The sequence below is a fragment of the Gigantopelta aegis genome, chromosome 9, assembly GCF_016097555.1.
Source record: "Gigantopelta aegis isolate Gae_Host chromosome 9, Gae_host_genome, whole genome shotgun sequence".
NCBI classification, from domain to species: Eukaryota; Metazoa; Mollusca; class Gastropoda; order Neomphalida; family Peltospiridae; genus Gigantopelta; species Gigantopelta aegis.
Window position 1 is genome coordinate 82330890 of NC_054707.1, and position 20196 is coordinate 82351085.

Consider the following 20196-nt stretch of genomic DNA (forward strand, 5'->3'; position numbering starts at 1 on the left):
CTGTAAGCAATGATGGTGACACAAATTATCTTTTTTTTATGAAAAGTGGGTGTTATTAAACATTATCTGTGTGCGGTATCGTTGTGTGTGTGTGTGTGTGTATTCACGTATGCGCACGTATGACGTATGTCTGCGTATGTGTTTAATAAATGACTAACCAGTACAATGTTGAGGGTGATCGCTCGTTAGACTGGTTTTTGGGTCTAATGTCAAATGAATATCATATCACAGAACACAATGTTTCCAGTCAAAGAGTTCGTAAGCGTTCGCCATTGTTTTTACTATTGAACGCCAAATGAAACGCTCCTTTCTTACTGATTTACCCACAATGCACTATCACAAATGACAGCGCCCATGTCAGGAAACTATTTTGTTCAAAATATAAATATGTGGTGTTTAGTAGCTACAAATAAAGCATTATTTTAAGAAACAATTGTTCAGAATTAGGGTGAACACAAATGGATAACAATTTATCTCAGAATAATTCAAATCAGGTATTTTTCGGTTAAATTGAAAAACCTTTATTACTTTATAATTTATTATCCTCATAATCGTGAATGAAGTTTAAAGTTAAACAGATCTGACAATTGTCATGATTTGAATTATTTGACACAATACAGTCTTATTTTTAGTGTCATAAGTTATTGATATAAAAAATTTACAGTGTATGATGACAGTGAGTTGGACTTAGTTCATTAAAGGAGAGGACAATTGAATTAGGCCTAAGGCTAAGGCATTTGGCCTGGTATACATATTCAACGATATATAATGCACATTATTGCTTAATATCAATACGTATAATCGTATAGTTAATTAATAAAACGGTTAAATGTGACAGTACAAAATAAAATACCATTGTCAAAGTGGCTACACAACAAGTCGAAACAATTAACAATGTTTTGCCCATACATTAACATACGTACTGAAATGACACACGGAGTGTTTTCTTAGTTAATTGTTAACTGTGATTCCTAATTGGCAGGTGTGTATTTGATTGGTAACCAGACGAGCCAATTAATTGATGCTGTCTAGACACAAAAATACATACCTGTATTGTGGAATATTACCTGTCGTCCCTAAAATTGTAATGGACATGGTTTATTACTGTAAATAGTTCTGTAAAACTATTGATTAAGTAGACTATTCCATCTAAAAGCACAGAACTGACCAATTACGTAGTCCCAAAGAAAAGAAAATTATCACTTGGGTATCGTGGGTTGTCGTTTTTGCTCCAACGTAGCATATCAATAGGCCTAATAGTGTACATTTTTCCTTTGGATTATTTAACAGAGAAAAATACTATAACCCCATTTTGTTCCGTTAATGCAACTTGAAATATATTTAGTTAAATAGTTTATTATATTATTACGTCATTTATGCTGTTTTACAAGTCAGGTTGATCAAAGGGAAGCGCCTTGTCGAAAATTACTGCTTTTGTTTACACTGTACATACAGGAGATGGTCAGGAGCTGACGTCACTTCGCCCCAAGCTATCCCACCGGACGTCACAAAAACGAAACAAAATGGCTGCCCCCAGTTAGCAGGAATAACGATGGGTTTTTATTAACTCTAAAATTACACGTTTTTCATTTGCTAAAGTGTTGGTGGTCCGGGTATGCATCTTTGCAACACATAAGGCTCTTGTTTGAGTTGACCCTACCTTTAAGATACACATCGAGTGCAAGCGTACCGTTTATCTTGATGAACTAAGTTGGACTATCATGTTTAGAAACACCATTAGCAGATTACAGTAGAACCTGTTTTAATTTTTGAAAAGAAAATTATTCAGACCTGAGTTATTTTTGCCCAATGACATTCTAATGATTCTTTTCCAAAGACTGTAAGTTTAAAGGCAACATCTGCATGATATATGTTTGAATCTGAAAATGTTCAAAAGTTATGTTTTTCGTTTGTTTTAGGTTGCTGCTAATGCAGCAGGTGAGGAAGATGACAGTGATTTTGGAGATTTTGGTGGGTTTGAGGTGAGTTTGGGGTGAGTTTGAGGTGAGTTAGTTCATCAAGATAAACATCAAGTGCATGCGTCGAGGTATGCTTGCACTCAACGTTTACCTTGTTGAACTAGAGGTGAGTTAACTGACTGGTACGGTATTTATTTTATTTCATCATAATTGTGAGGAAAAAGAAAAAAGAGAGCTGTGAACCAAGGCTTCTTAGCCTTCTAGAATACGGTAGTGTTTCTCATGGTCTGGCTAGTAAAAAGTTTATTTCACCATACCCGACAGTGAGTAAAAAAAAAATGAAAAGAAAATTAAAAAATATTCCCAATCCCCAGTAGAAATGTTGCTATATTTGTTCACCAATCTCATATCAAAATCTAATTATCACCAATATATACCATCCTTTTTTTAGGAAACTGTAACATTAATATTTATCTGTGCCACTCTGTTTAAACTGAACTAAAACGACCTAATTTAGTAATTGATTCATACATGTATATGACTATAGTTTGTTACCATGATGTTTTCAGGGAGCTGAGCCAGGCCCTCCGAGTGTGAATCAACAGGAACAAGCCAGTGCACAATGGGCTGTATATACTGCAGGTAATAACACACAGATACACGCATGTATTGGCTTTATCCTACAGAGCAGGGGTTGAAAAATTGACTTCCTGACAGTTTTTTGTCAATCAAAATCACCACGGGGCAGGAAATATTTTTGCCTGCCGTTGCGATGGATTGCAGGGAACAATTTGTTCAGTATCATGTCACAATTCGCAGTGCAAGTTTCAGAGATCACTACACAATTTTAAAACGTTAAACAAAAGTTTGTAATCAATTTTCAGTTGACTAGAAATATCGCTAATCATAATTTTGAAAACAAAATGTTCCCTGGTGTGTGTGTGTCTATAATAGAGCTTTTTTTAATCCAGTGTTGCATTAATAATTTTTTTTGCAGGTCAAGGGTCACTGAGGCCAGATCTTCTCTGTGCCCAGAATGCATTTCCACCCTGCCTTGACCCATCGGATATTGCAGGAGGTGCCACTGGAGGTGATCAAGAACCGACCCCTTTTGAGGCAAACTTTGCTCTGGGTGAAAACTTGAGAGAAGTAAAGCAGTACAGTTTTGAGATATCTCCTTTATAGGGACAGTCCCTAGTTTCAACCCGTGAAAATAGACACAAAGTTTAATTAATCTACAAACCTGCAACACAGATCTGGATACAGTTATAACAGACCCTAGTTTCAACCCGTGAAAATAGACACAAAGTTTAATTAATCTACAAACCTGCAACACAGATCTGGATACAGTTATAACAGTCCCTAGTTTCAACCCATGAAAATAGACACAAAGTTTAATTAATCTACAAACCTGCAACACAGATCTGGATACAGTTATAACAGTCCCTAGTTTCAACCCATGAAAATAGACACAAAGTTTAATTAATCTACAAACCTGCAACACAGATCTGGATACAGTTATAACAGTCCCTAGTTTCAACCCGTGAAAATAGACACAAAGTTTAATTAATCTACAAACCTGCAACACAGATCTGGATACAGTTATAACAGACCCTAGTTTCAACCCGTGAAAATAGACACAAAGTTTAATTAATCTACAAACCTGCAACACAGATCTGGATACAGTTATAACAGACCCTAGTTTCAACCCGTGAAAATAGACACAAAGTTTAATTAATCTACAAACCTGCAACACAGATCTGGATACAGTTATAACAGACCCTAGTTTCAACCCGTGAAAATAGACACAAAGTTTAATTAATCTACAAACCTGCAACACAGATCTGGATACAGTTATAACAGACCCTAGTTTCAACCCGTGAAAATAGACACAAAGTTTAATTAATCTACAAACCTGCAACACAGATCTGGATACAGTTATAACAGACCCTAGTTTCAACCCGTGAAAATAGACACAAAGTTTAATTAATCTAGTTATAAGAGAGAGAGGCTAAAGTTTGTGATGTTTAAACAGGGAAATACCATCTAAAAATAACTGGAGCTTGTCTCCATAACCATTACTTCTCCGACGAACGTACATTTTTAGGATTATGAAATATGCATTTTGGGGTATTACAGGTGTACGAAAATTAATAATTTAAATAATAAAATGTAAATTCTAATTTAAATTATCAAAAACGACTTTAATAGTGTAAATTATGTTGTAGTGTTTAAAAACTAGGGCTTGTCATTTTAAAGCTTAATAATATATAGTGACATGTCTTTTACTTTATAAAAGATATATAAACAGGAAAAGTCCATGTTGTAATACTTTCCATGTATGTTTTTTTTTTTCATAGGCTGTCATTGTGTTATTTATAGCCTAATTTCAACTTGAGCTAGTCAAGGACATAACAACCAAAATAGCGAAAAAGCAATTGCTTACACCTGAAAAACATCACTGAGTGTTGGTGTTTGTTTCTTTAACCTTATAATCAGACTGTTTGCTATGGTCCAATAAATTGCTTGGTACAATTTCAATAAAAAATTTAATTAAGGTTGTATGGGCCATTCTCTCAAAATTATGTAATTTCATATAATCATATTTAAAACGATTGCTCATTGCTGTTTATGACATTTTACAACTTCACGTTATCCACATGGACCTGACTCTTGGTAATAAGGTGACTATAGTTGTTTCATGATTAATTTGTATTTTCACCCCAATTATAACGTGTTTACTGATCCCAACATAACAAAAAATGCATGTAATAAACCTGGGGCCTAATTCACAAAGATCTCTTAGGCTTTGCTAGACAACAAAGCATCCTCTTTGCAAGTCTTTTAGCATTGCACTGCGAGATCGCAAAGTTGCGAAACTTTAGTGAATTAAGCCCCAGACATCAAAAATATGAAATAAGAAAATAATAAGTCATTTTAAAACCAACATTTCAACTGTTATTCACACTCTGGTATTATAAAGTACGTCATTTAGTTAAAAACTCCTGATTGCCATTTCAATTGAACCAAATATATATATATATTTTTTTTATACCAAACTTGTGTGATGGAAAATAAATTAGTTTGGTCAACTTCAGAACTAAATGACTATTCTTAGCTATAATTTTCACAGACCATTTGACCACCTTCATCATTTATGACAAAACGTACTGGAAGCCATTTTCATGAATAGGAACACAGCAATTTTCATCTTGCATGTGTCAACAAATTGATTGTTTTGGATTACGTTCAGCGTATCTGAAGCCTGTTTATTGTGTGTCAGTACCACAACCAACGTTTTTGATAATTAAAAATCAAATTGTATAAAATACCCACATAATATGACAAGTTGTGTCTGTGCGTGGACGATGTAAAGGTGACATCATCATCCCTACTGAATGAGTTATAGGATGAGTTACGTTTAGGAATACCAACTCTATGACCATCAACAGTGCTAGCTCTAGCACTTGCCAAATTTGCCAACTGCAAATATTACAAACCATTGGCGAATTTTATTTTAATTTGGAAAAATAATTTCATGTAATAATTGATATTTTGTTAGTAAATAACTGTGTTTCGGCAATTTTGTAAGTTTAATAGACAATTAGGGAAATTTTCTGCTCACCCAGAGCTAGCCCTGATCAACTCCATGAGCACTGAAATTTGATATTCATTCAAAATAGCAATTAAAAAGATAGAAAGGTCAATGTGCTCAACATATCACTAAATGGAGATATTCATCTTCAAAGTGTTCTAGTGCTTGATTTGCGTGCATGAAGCTCATCATTAATTTCCACTGTCATGATTATCCAGTTGCAGAATTGACAGCACATATGATCTGGATAGTGGGCAAAATGTGATTTCATAAAAAAGAAAAAAGAAAAGAAAAAAGAAGTTAAATATCATCGCTGCTTGGGCTGGTAATTTCAACAATACATGTAGGTCCTTGGAGATAGAATAGGTTTTGTACAACTTTAAAATTTCACAGATGCATAGCTGAAATTACACAACTTTGGGAGAATGACTCCTATAAGACCTCTCTTTTATACGAGTTCATTTGTTAGTGACATTATTTTTTTCCAGAATGGTTTTCTGGATCACCCTGGAGGGATAGCTGAAAATGCTTCAAATGGAGCGTGTAACATGCCTTTAAGACTAGCATCGCCACGAAGTCCAGGCCTGAATGCAGGTGGGCAGGTACCGGTGTCATCAGCTCCACTGCCTGATCTGGGGATTGGAACCGTTGGCCTGGGTTCTATAGCCGAACCTCACTGGCCTGGCTCGGATGTTGTGCCTAATGAATCTCTCTCTGTCCAGTCTGGGCCGCCCGCCCTTGCGTCTGCTGCGGAAGAAGGCAGACGTCAGATTGTCAATGATGCTGGTGTTGGTGAATCTCAACCTGGGGAAGCTGAAGTGGAGCAAGAGGGTCAGCATGTACTGGAGGCTGGTGCTGAGGAAAACCTGGCTGTAAAGAAGGTGAATGTCTGTCGGGCATGGCATATATTGGGCATGGCGTCAGACATGACTATTGTGTATCAACTATTATCTGGCATAACACCTATTCATTGGGCACAGTACTTCTCCGCAAAATGGCATAAAGTTGTAAAATACTCCAACCTCCCTGCTCCGAATAAAATTAATAAATTTAAAAAAAGAAACGGTAGAATACAAAAACCCCCACAAACATTTGATTGTATTAACGTGTGTGGTGTAAGTGTATCGGGCTAATCAAAGAAAGAGACAGTCCGGTAACTCCAGTTCGGTGCAGTCAACTCCATCTTAGGGGTGGGATGTACTTCAGTGGTAGACCATCTGCCTGAGTGAGTTTCCTCTCTGGACAAAATGCAGATATAATGTAACATTGTCGGACACCAAATGGCCGTAGATTAAAAAAAAATCTTGATGGATGTATTCACATTGTAAAAAGATATTTGACTTGAAAACCATTTGAAGTGAGATGTAGCTCAGTGATAAAAGTGCTTACCCTGATGCAGTCAGTCTGTGATTGATCCCCACTGGGCTATTTCTCATTCTATCCAGTAGTCCAGTCAAAATATGACTGAACCTAGAAGAAATTGCGACAGAAGGTTTTTTTCATTTTATATTGTTTAGATGACCCCACTGAAATTGCTAATTAGCTTAAATCCAATATGGCCACCAACACAAACTTTGAAGCCATATGTCTCCTAAATGGTTGATTTTAGACCCCATAAATCTGTTATAAGTAGATAGAAATATGATGAATCTCATAATTAATTAATAAAATGGTTGAATTTTGTACCATCCCAGTGAATACGCCCTCTGGCGAGCCAGTGGTTACGTAATACTTAACGTGTCACGTCAGGAATTAGTCTTAGAACTGAAGAATGCATCGCAATGTTCTATGATAATATCCATCCCAGTAAGCCAGTAATAAGTATTTATTATTTCCAATACAAAATAAACCACCATTCTTAAAGTGTCGAAATAACTGTATCATGTTTTGTCCATGCATTAGGCTAACCCACATACTGAAATGATAATCAGAGTATTTTCTTAGTTAATTGGTATTTTCTTTCCGTGGCCGGTACCTGTGATTCCTGATTGGCAGGTGTGTCACAGTAATTAATTACAGGCCGTTTTATACAGATCACAGGGTATTGTGGGCTAACTTGCCCTCCCTAAAATGTTAATGGACATTACTGTAAATAATTCTGTAAAACCCTTGATAAAGTAGACTTTCCCATCTAAAATCACACAACTGACCAATTACGTAGTCCCAAAGAAAATTATCACTTGGGTATCCTGAGTGGTCATTTTTGCTCCAACGTACCTAATAATATAACATTTTTCTTTGAATTTTTTAAGAGAGAAAAATACTATACCTCCATTTCGTTCTATTGATGCAAATTGAAATATATTTAGATAAATAGTTTATTATACTATCAAGTCATTCATGTTGTCAGATTGATGAAAACGAAGTGCCTTGTTATAAATTAAAGCGTTTGATTACACTCTGCATACAGGAGTTGGTCGCAGCTAACGTCACTTCACCCCAATCTGTAGTACAAGATGCAGCAAAAACTAAACAAAATGGCTGCCCCCAGTTAGCATGAATAATCACGTTTTTTTATTAACTCTAAAATTACGCATTTTTCATTTGTTAAAGTGTCAGTATGTGTTGGTGGTCCAGGTATGCATCTTTCCAACACATAAGGCTCATGTTTGAGTTTACTCTCCCTTTAAAATGTCAGTATGTGTTGGTGGTCCGGGTATGCATCTTTTCAACACATAAGGCTCTTGTTTGAATTTACTCTCCCTTTAAAGTGTCAGTATGTGTTGGTGACCCGGGTATGCATCTTTCCAACACATAAGGCTCTTGTTTGAGTTTACTGTCCCTTTAAAGTGTCGGTATGTGTTGGTGGTCTGGGTATGCATCTCTTCAACACATAAGGCTCATGTTTAAGTTTACTCTCCCTTTAAAGTGTCAGTATGTGTTGGTGACCCGGGTATGCATCTTTCCAACACATAAGGCTCTTGTTTGAGTTTACTCTCCCTTTAAAGTGTCGGTATGTGTTGGTGGTCCGGGTATGCATCTTTCCAACACATAAGGCTCTTGTTTGAGTTTACTCTCCCTTTAAAGTGTCAGTATGTGTTGGTGGTCCGGGTATGCATCTTTTCAACACATAAGGCTCTTGTTTGAGTTTACTCTCCCTTTAACGTGTCAGTATGTGTTGGTGGTCTTGGTATGCATCTTTCCAACACATAAGGCTCTTGTTTGAGTTTACTCTCCCTTTAATGATGTAACATCAGAAATAATAGGCTGGATGATAACATGTACTGTCAGTTTCAGATATGTCGGGGGAGGGGGGGGGGTGAATAAATGTCTGAAATAATGCCACAAATTTCACATATTTCCTAATGTGCTATCTAATGTAAAACCATCAGACAATGTATGTCGTATTTGATCAACAAAGCAGTTCAAATCACCATAATCACAATAACTAGTTACAGGTCATCTAGTTTTCTAGCATCTACCAAAATAGTTTGGCTATTGACACCTTTGAAATCACCACATTCGTGTCTCTGAGATTGACCTTGTTCAATCACACTTCATACCTACAGCTTGTGAGTTCATTGTTTTATGTTCAAAATTTTATTGTATTTTTGTAACACTCATTTCCAGTTTCTGGCTTCGACCATCCTCTTTACCTCACCCAGACTAGCAGCTGATAGTATAGCTGATAATTGTGACACGTGGCTGTTTCACAGAACAACTAATTTTGAGGTTGTATGTCAACTACAAATTTCCTGTATATGAAATGTAGATGAGAAATTTGCTCACCTAATTAACCCTCAACAAAATATTGTCCCAAACCAGATATAAGTACTAGCTGTCAATGTCTTCAAATTAAAATTTTAAAATATGTTCCTGGTTTGCATGATAGCAATGTATCTCAGTGTCATCACCAATGACGTGTAATTTTAAAATCTGTTCCTGATTTGCATGATAGCAATGTATCTCAGTGTCATCACCAATGACATGTAGTTTTAAAATCTGTTCCTGGTTTGCATGATAGCAATGTATCTCAGTGTCATCACCAATGACGAGTAAATATCAACTCCAGTCTTTACTAACAGAAAGTGTGTATATTTAGATTTTTTTTCTTGATTTTTTTAAGTAGTTTATAGGATAATTTTGTTTTAAGGACGCAGTCAAAATTTATTATCCCCCATCCCCCCCATTAATATTTTTGGCTTTAAATTTTCAAAATTTCTAAATTGGCCCTAATAGTTAGGTGATTCTTGTCCCGAGTCAGATCCCTGATCTTATCGGAGGCCGAACTCGGGATAGGCATGTTCGAAACCATAGCGGTATATGGACACTAGTCAGTCAAGTCTAGGTTCACCTAAATTTTGGCTTACATTTACTGGACTACAGTGCACCACAATTGGTATATCAGACTGTGGTATGTGCTATCCTTTCTGTGGGATGGTGCATATAAAAAAACACTTGCTCCTAATGGAAAAATGTAATGGGTGTACAGTTTGCCAGAATTGCTAAATGTTTGACATCCAATGGTCTATGATTAATAAATCAGTGTCCTCTAGTGATGTCGTTAAACATAACAAACTTTTGACAATTTGAAAAAGATTTAGATTGTAATCCATCTTTATAATTACTTCCAAGTATAGGATTATAACTGAAATTAATATTTCTCTAATATTCACTAAATGTCGATTGGTGAAATGCATGTATGAAGTCTGTTTATTTTGGTATAGTTCACTCCATGTACATTTTGCCACGACTGGTACATCAAAGGCCGTGGTATGTGCTATCCTGTCTATGGGATGGTGCATATAAAAGATCCCTTGCTGCTAATCGAAAAGAGTAGCCCATGAAGTGGTGACAGCAGGTTTTCTCTCTCAATATATGTGTGGTCCTTAACCATATGTCTGATGCCATATAACCGTAAATAAAATGTGTTGAGTGCGTCGTTAAATAAAACATCTCCTTCCTTCCTTGTACATTTTGTTTCAGGATTTAGAGAATCTTGAGTCTGAAAATGCACGGTTGAGAGAGGAACTGGCTCAAACACAGGGTGCATTGGAGCCACAGAAATCTCGCCTGGAAGAACTGCAGACAAAACACACGAGAGATCTGGATGAAATCAGGAAAGCTGGCCATGATGCACTCACCGTGGTGGTAGAGGAATACAAGGTAACAGGGTGGTGGGGCAGGATGTAGCACAGTAACACTTGTTTGGTGTGCTGCCAGTCTAGTCTATGATATAGTGGTGTAATCTCTGTGATGTCACTGTTATCATCACCACCCCCACCATCATCATCACCATCACCCCCACCATCATCATCCTCATCAGGATGTAGCACAGTAACACTTGTTTGGTGTGCTGCCAGTCTAGTCTATGATATAGTGGTGTAATCTCTGTGATGTCACTGTTATCATCACCACCCCCACCATCATCATCACCATCACCCCCACCATCATCCTCATCAGGATGTAGCACAGTAACACTTGTTTGGTGTGCTGCCAGTCTAGTCTATGATATAGTGGTGTAATCTCTGTGATGTCACTGTTATCATCACCACCATCATCATCACCATCACCCCCACCATCATCATCCTCATCAGGATGTAGCACAGTAACACTTGTTTGGTGTGCTGCCAGTCTAGTCTATGATATAGTGGTGTAATCTCTGTGATGTCACTGTTATCATCACCACCATCATCATCACCATCACCCCCACCATCATCATCCTCATCAGGATGTAGCACAGTAACACTTGTTTGGTGTGCTGCCAGTCTAGTCTATGATATAGTGGTGTAATCTCTGTGATGTCACTGTTATCATCACCACCATCATCATCATCATCACCATCACCCCCACCATCATCATCCTCATCAGGATGTAGCACAGTAACACTTGTTTGGTGTGCTGCCAGTCTAGTCTATGATATAGTGGTGTAATCTCTGTGATGTCACTGTTATCATCACCACCATCATCATCACCATCACCCCCACCATCATCATCCTCATCAGCGCCATCACTATTATTATTATCAACTTCACCATCATTTTCTGATTTAGATAAGTTAGTTTTCTGTAACCTAGTCCATTGTTGATTGCCAGCTGGAGGAGACTAAAGCTACATCTCCGAATGCCTCAAAGTAATGAGTTGACATTTTGTGTATATCTTTATCATGTTTGATCAAGTTTGAATTTAATCACGATATCCCCCATTGTTTACAGAGTTATGGCCCTTGAAATTGGGCGATATGAAAATTTGTTGGGCCCTGTTGGGGACATGTATTGCTTCTGCAGTATTCTCAGAATGCTTGTTGAATATAGAAATTCGAAGAAAATGTAAGCAAAATGCCGTGAAAAACATGACCAAAAACAAAACTGAAGGTATTATTTATGGTTGGGTTATAAAAGTGAGTGTCGAAAGACAGTCTGATTGAAAACTGTCAAAAATGTGTCATGTAATTAATAGTAGATGTTTTTATTATAAAGGAATTGTCCCGAACAGCCGTGTTAGAACAACAGCAAGCCTCTCTACTCCATCTTCAGGAGCGGCTACAGAACCAGTATGATGTCTTCCAACAAACCCTTCAGTCTCAGGTTGGTTTTAAGGCACAGCAGTTTACTTACTAAATAATCCAATAAGATACTGCATTAAATAATTCAATAAAATATTACACAGATATAAAAGTAAAACCTGCTCTACTAGCCATCTTTTTTAGTGTGACTTTCATTACAAGTCGTGAATATTATATTTCCCAATTCACAAGTTGTGAAGAGTGTTCGTTTAGTGAAATAACCACTGAACACAACTGGTCTGAACACAACTGAACAATGGCGAAACAAACACAAATGATTTGTGCAATTATGAGTTGGGGTGTGTGAGATTGGAGTGACAGTGCAGATTGTCTGTAAATCACCTGAACGCTCTCTGCTTGGTGAAGTCATGTTCACTATTTGGAACTTGTGAATTCATGATATTTTCGAGCCCCAAATGAACACAGCATAAACAGTTTTTATTCTCCCAAATCATCTAATATAGTACAAAATGATCTGTATTAAGCAGCTACCTGTTTTTTTTCTTCAAAGTTTGTTTTCTTTAACGACACCACTAGAGCACATTGATTAAACATTCATCGGCTATTGGATGTTAAACATTTTGGTAATTCTGACACGTAGTCATCAGAGGAAACCCACTGCATTTTTCCTAATACAGCAAGGGATCTTTTATATGCACTTCCCACAGACAGAAAAGCACATACCAAGGCCTTTGACTAGTTGTGGTGCACTAGTTGGAATGAGAAAAAAACCATTCAGATGAATGGATCCACCAAGGTAGTTCGATCCTGCGATGCAAGCACCTCAAGTGAGCACTCAACCGACTGAGCTAAGTCCTTACCTGTTTTAAAGACCACTTTTTGATATTCGTTTTGATGGCAGATTGACATCAGTTTGACTGTATATACATTTAATTTGTCCCCAAACACACATAAACATACAACAGGTATTTAACTGCCGTTTTGCAATTTTAATTTACAAAGTTTTGCGAAATAGGCTCCAGGCTACTGATCGCCGTGGAATTGAGTTTGCCTGATGTGTGATTGATTTAAGGTCCATCGCCATTGGTGGGTCCATTGGGCTAATTCTCATTCCATCCAGTGCTCCACAACTGGTGTAACTATCCTATCTAGTATGGTGCATATAAAAGATCCCTTCCTTCTAATCAAAAAGAGTAGGCTATGAAGTGAAGACAGTGGGTTTCCTCTCTTAGTATCTGTGTGGTCCTTAACCATATGTCTGAAGCCATATAACCGTAAATATAATGTGTTGTGTGCATTGTTATATAAAACATTTCCTTCCGTTTTAACTTATTTTTATGCTTATATCCAATTACGGTTCAGGCACATTGTACTGGGAATGCACCTCAGCTATCTGGGCTGTCTGTCCAGGACAATATGTCAGGGGTTAGTGGTTAGCGAGAGAGAAGAGTGTGTAGTGGTCGTACTGTGGTCGTTAAATCTTGCTGTGGGTGGGAGCTGGTACTGGGCTGTGATCCCTGTACCTACCAGCCTCAAGTCCAATGGCTTAACCACGACACCACTGAGGCCGGTAAAACATTTCCTTCCTTCCTTTCATGGCATTGAACGAAGGGACATAACTCTCATCTAATGTATTTCAAAGTACCTGAAACATTACCAAGCAGTAGTAATTTTACCAACAGTGTTCTGTATTGGATCCCATCATTTTCTTCCCAGTGGTGAGTACATTATGTTGAACAGGCTTTAATAATGCATATATATATATGATGATGACGTAACATCATTAATCAATTTTGAACATTTTTATCTTTCCAGCATAGTTTTTAAGACATTACAAATAGATAAGTTGATGAAAATCAGCAAAATGTGGGTAATAGGTAGCTAAGTCAGTTAGGGAAATAGATTTTTGTTATACTTTTAAAAACATATGTTAAATTTGATGGGGGTTACATGTATTTTTGGCTAAAATGACAGAAGTTCATCTCTGCAATACCTGATGATCTGTAGTATCTAGTTGTATCTGCTAAAACCCAGTAGAGCATTAAGCTGATAGGTATGGGAGACTACTATAAGGTTTATCCATATTGAGATATCACAACTTAGATGCATATTCTGTGTTTGTTATTTATCTTTTGTGTACATGTTATAAATTTACCGAATAGGCTGAGGAACTGAAGAAATTACACCAAGATGCGATGGCTCAGTCTGAAAAGAATATGCAGGAAGCGCTGGACAGAGCCAGAGTAGAGCAACAGGTAAGTCAGTGTGTACAGAGCAGGGGTTAAAAAAATCCCATCACCCGACGTCCATGCCAAGTGGAATTTTCATGCCAGGCAACTAATTATGTTAACTGCATATGCCCAATGACAAATGACTAATTAACACCTAAAACTGTTTTTATTTTTAAATTTTGTTACAAATCTCGGTAAAACCTTTGGAAAGAGTTCCGATCGTTCAAGCATTTACATAGCTCTAAGGAGAACTAACCCTAACCCTAAATGCTGGAACGATCGGAACTCTTGCCAATGCATTAACACCAAAACGGAAAACAATTTGTTGAAAAGTTAATAACAACTTTAGAGTTATTCCCCTTTTACTATCGACTAAGATTGGTAATTTCAGCCACTGAACGTTTGACTTCAAACTTGGAAATAGTGTCCAATACGCTTTAGAGCTTATGTATAGGGGAACGTCCAAGTAACTCTCCATTCCTGAAAAATAATGGAGACGAGTCCCATTATTAAAATACACCACTTAGGAGATAACCATATGGAGTTTTTAGATTTGTGGGTGTTATTGTCTATTTGATCCTGCCTGAGGTAAAAAATTAAATATTTGTGGACATCAAATTGACAATAACACCCGCAAATCTAAAAACTCAATATGGTTATGTCCATTGTAAACTGGATCGTTTTTCAACAGAACTAACTGTATATTTGGTATTTCTTGAAAAAAATACCTGGCTACAATCTAACTGTAGACCCTTGAATCATCAACTTCGCCTGTTCCAATAGCTAATGACATCACTAACTTTCCAGGTGTTATTGTCTATTTGATCCTGGAAAAAGAATGTAATTAACCAGTTGCAATACAGAACACACTCGCCATCAATTTACAATGAGTAATAATTTTATGTGAATATATGTTAGTGATTTTGGTGGGTTAATTAAGTAGGGTTTCATCTCTCCATTACTGAAAATGGAGCGTTGAGACAATACTGTGACTTCGTAGGTGTGTTTTAAATAAAAAATAAACTATGAAAAATGAACTATAAATTGTGAATGCAATCAAAATGTTTAATTCTTACAAAAATTGTCATATTCAAATTATATTAGACGTTAACGCGGTGGACTCTGGAATCTACTATTTGCAAATGAACGGGGGCGTAAAGCATGTTTATAATTTCTGAGTTCACTTGAAAAAAGCATACATATTATGAACTGTATCCTTATAAACGTTGCAAGATATTTCAGTTTAGATATAAACCTTGTACTAGTAGCAGAACATACTTAATGTTTTTCAGTACTTTGCAAATGTAAATCTACGTTTGTGTAAAATGAATGGGTAAGGTGAAGTTCGATTTCATTAGCCCTATGCCATAATCATGACAAGTTAGATTTCATTAGCCCTATGCCATAATCGTGATGGTGCGATGCCCTCTAAGCATACATGAATATATTAATTTTTTCTGCTTTATTAATAGTTTTTAACAAATAAATTATGCTCAATAAATTAAAAATACACAGCTGCAATTGATGCACACCCTCTCTCCTTCTGTTGTTTACAATCATGCACTATTTAAAAACATTAACAGAGCTCATGTTTACTTTGAGCCCAGCCACGGCTGTTTGTGAGAGACTTTTCTCAGCTATGAACAGGGTAAAAACATACCAGAGAAGTGTTTTTGGGCAGAGAAAAACCATAACATTTTTCAACCAATGCCAGCCATAAAAGAATGGCTCACAAGTGGAAAGGGTTCTTGCCACATCCACGGCCACTAAGACATACATCGACACAATAATTATATTGAGATGAACAAGTGGACACTACCAAATAAATAACAAACTTTAAATCAACAAGTGGACACTATTTAAAAAATAAAGTTTAAATTAAAAAAATAGAGAAGACAGTGGATACTACAGGACCGACATATACATTTAGTACTTCCTGAGTAAGTGTTGTAACCTACTGGCAAAATTCTTTATTTGTGCAATGAAACCAATTACTTTCAATATTATTACATTATTAAGCACTGTATTAAATTAAATAGGAGTAACACAATTGGTTACCGTAAAAAGTATGGGCAAGTGGAAAAATATATGGGGCAAGTGAATATCTGATTGGCACTTGCCCTGTGGCAAGTAATTTTTTTGGAAATTTTTGAACCCCTGCAGAGTTTCTCAATATTTACTTAACAGAGGGGAAAACCCATCTACCAGTGGCAAAATTAGTAAACATTACCAAGTGACTGTAGTAATTCATTTGCACAGCAGGCCTGGTGCTTATAAAATGTTTAGAGTCTAGACTCGAGACTCTAATAGAGTCTGAGGTACCAATGTGATGACAATGCCATACAAATTACATGCGTGCGACGCCATTTGAGATTGAGTCTGGACTCTAAAAAGTTTTATAAACACGGGCCCTGGTGATGATTCTATTTAATTTTTAGAATTGGTTGGAATTTCATTATCAATCATCACTTTCTGGTTTTTTTATCCCACTGCCCCCTTTCCTTTCTCGCCTTTGAATTTCGTCTCATATCTTTCCGATCTGGCAACTCCTCCTATCTTTGAACTTCTTTCGCTGTCCACCTCCACATTCCAATCCTTGTCTCTCCAACCACGGCATGTGCTTGTCTCTTGTGGCTATCCATGCCACACACCTGCTATATCCCATCAGCTTTTAGCTGTGGGCATAGTCTGACCACTTCGGGGTGTGTTCAGTAGTTACTTATGGCATTGTTAACAATCATGACTTTTAATAAGTTTGGTCCAACCAATCAAGCTTTGATAATACAGTTGGTATGAAAGTATATGAACTTGAAAAAGGATTTGAATTTTTATGGCTAAGTACCTAGTCATATTCACAGGGACAGACAATAAATTTCACTAATTTTACTTTTAATACAAATTTAATACACATGTCTGTTACATTCATTTCAACATATTTTCATGCTTATATCCAATTAAGGTTCAAGCATGCTGTTCTGGGCACACACCACAGCCATCTGGGCTGTCTATCCAGACAGTGAGTTGGTGATTAGTGAGAGAGAAGAAGGTATAGTGGTCTTATACCTACCCACTGAGTTGTTAAAACTCGCTCTGGGTGGGAGCCGGTAGCGGGCTGCGAACTCTGTACTACCAGTCTTATGTTCGATAGCTTAACCTCGACACCACCAAGGCCGGTGCCTGTTACACGAATACTAGTATCACTTGAGTAGACTGATGTGGCTTGAGTAAATTGATTAAAACCGTTATTTTTGTTATTTCAGGACAGATTTGATGCATTTCTTGAAGAAGAAAAAGAAAAGCAAAATACGGCTCTACAACTGGCTGTGGAGGTTTGTTTTTTAATCTACAAAACTTTTTTTTTCTTTTTAATGCTTTAGAGTTATAAAGTATGTTTTTGTTTAATGACACCTCTAGAACATCATCGGGTATTGGATGTCAAATATTTGGTCATTCTGAAATATAATCTTCAAAAGAATCCTGCTACATTTTTCCATTAGCAGCATGGGATCTTTTATACACATTTTTCCAAACAAGACAGCACATGCCACAGCTTTTGATATATCAGTATTAATTATTTGAATAAAACTTAATATTTTTCTCTAAAAGCATTAATCTTTTTTTAAAGATCACTATTTTATGAGGAAGGAAGGAAGGAAATGTTTTATTTAACGATGCACTCAACACATTTTATTTACGGTTATATGGCGTCGGGAATATGGTTAAGGACCACACAGATATTGGGAGAGGAAACCCGCTGTCGCCACTTCATGGGCTTCTCTTTTCGATTAGCAGCAAGGGATCTTTTATATGCACCATCCCACAGACAGGATAGTACATACCACGGCCTTTGTTACACTAGTTGTGAAGCACTGGCTGGAACGAGAAATAGCCCAATGGGTTCACCGACAGAGATCGATCCTAGACTGACCGCGCATCAACCGACCGCTTTACCACTGGGGTACGTCCCGCTCCCTATGTTATGAGATGATGTAACACGTATTAGCACAATCATGTAAAAGTGGGGTAGCATTCTCTGCAATGAATTTCAGTCTTTGAATTAAAGTTTAAATTTTTTGGTGGTGTCCTAAAATAAGTGTTTGATGTAAGAGATGATCATTGTAGTGAAAATATGATCATCTAGCCTGAAGAGTTGATCACTGAATTAGCATACTACTACATGTATAATAAGTGTTTGATGTAAGAGATGATCATTGTAGTGAAAATATGATCATCTAGCCTGAAGAGTTGATCACTGAATTAGCATACTACTACATGTATAATAAGTGTTTGATGTAAGAGATGATCATTGTAGTGAAAATATGATCATCTAGCCTGAAGAGTTGATCACTGAATTAGCATACTACTACATGTATAATAAGTGTTTGATGTAAGAGATGATCATTGTAGTGAAAATATGATCATCTAGCCTGAAGAGTTGATCACTAAATTAGCATACTACTACATGTATAATAAGTGTTTGATGTAAGAGATGATCATTGTAGTGAAAATATGATCATCTAGCCTGAAGAGTTGATCACTGAATTAGCATACTACTACATGTATAATAAGTGTTTGATGTAAGAGATGATCATTGTAGTGAAAATATGATCATCTAGCCTGAAGAGTTGATCACTGAATTAGCATACTACTACATGTATAATAAGTGTTTGATGTAAGAGATGATCATTGTAGTGAAAATATGATCATCTAGCCTGAAGAGTTGATCACTAAATTAGCATACTACTACATGTATAATAAGTGTTTGATGTAAGAGATGATCATTGTAGTGAAAATATGATCATCTAGCCTGAAGAGTTGATCACTGAATTAGCATACTACTACATGTATAATAAGTGTTTGATGTAAGAGATGATCATTGTAGTGAAAATATGATCATCTAGCCTGAAGAGTTGGACACTGAATTAGCATACTACTACATGTATAATAAGTGTTTGATGTAAGAGATGATCATTGTAGTGAAAATATGATCATCTAGCCTGAAGAGTTGATCACTGAATTAGCATACTACTACATGTATAATAAGTGTTTGATGTAAGAGATGATCATTGTAGTGAAAATATGATCATCTAGCCTGAAGAGTTGGACACTGAATTAGCATACTACTACATGTATAATAAGTGTTTGATGTAAGAGATGATCATTGTAGTGAAAATATGATCATCTAGCCTGAAGAGTTGGACACTGAATTAGCATACTACTACATGTATAATAAGTGTTTGATGTAAGAGATGATCATTGTAGTGAAAATATGATCATCTAGCCTGAAGAGTTGATCACTGAATTAGCATACTACTACATGTATAATAAGTGTTTGATGTAAGAGATGATCATTGTAGTGAAAATATGATCATCTAGCCTGAAGAGTTGATCACTAAATTAGCATACTACTACATGTATAATAATAAGGTTTGATGTAAGAGATGATCATTGTAGTGAAAATATGATCATCTAGCCTGAAGAGTTGATCACTGAATTAGCATACTACTACATGTATAATAAGTGTTTGATGTAGAGATGATCATTTGATGTAAGAGATGATCATTGTAGTGAAAATATGATCATCTAGCCTGAAGAGTTGATCACTAAATTAGCATACTACTACATGTATAATAAGTGTTTGATGTAAGAGATGATCATTGTAGTGAAAATATGATCATCTAGCCTGAAGAGTTGATCACTAAATTAGCATACTACTACATGTATAATTTAAAAATATATATTTTAGGCTGAAAGAGAAAGAAGTAAGGAATTACTTGAGGCTGCCATCTTGAATGAACAGAGCAAAGCGACTAAAATGTTGGAGGAAGAAAAGGTAATACAGACATGTGTGGTTATGCAAGTTGACATGTTTTTATTAAGCAGCCACCTGTCTTAGCCTGTAGGTCATTAATACATTAATCTTGATAATACTCCTTCCAAAAAAATCTTGAAAATTATTTGACTTACAAAAGTACATGTAAGTAA

At 36.4% G+C, this 20196-nt stretch overlaps 1 protein-coding gene across 1 annotated transcript in view; it reads left to right on the forward strand.

Moving 5' to 3' along the window:
* Positions 1-351: 351 nt before the first annotated feature.
* LOC121381175 (coiled-coil domain-containing protein 91-like) overlaps positions 352-20196 on the forward strand; it is a 36643-nt gene continuing 16798 nt past the window's right edge. The window contains exons 1-10 of the mRNA XM_041510351.1: positions 352-494; positions 1920-1982; positions 2489-2561; positions 2917-3068; positions 6003-6395; positions 10441-10620; positions 11934-12041; positions 14143-14235; positions 17472-17540; positions 19958-20044. Coding sequence (XP_041366285.1) covers positions 459-494; positions 1920-1982; positions 2489-2561; positions 2917-3068; positions 6003-6395; positions 10441-10620; positions 11934-12041; positions 14143-14235; positions 17472-17540; positions 19958-20044 — 1254 coding nt within the window. The 5' untranslated portion in view covers positions 352-458. The remainder of the gene's footprint in view (positions 495-1919; positions 1983-2488; positions 2562-2916; positions 3069-6002; positions 6396-10440; positions 10621-11933; positions 12042-14142; positions 14236-17471; positions 17541-19957; positions 20045-20196) is intronic.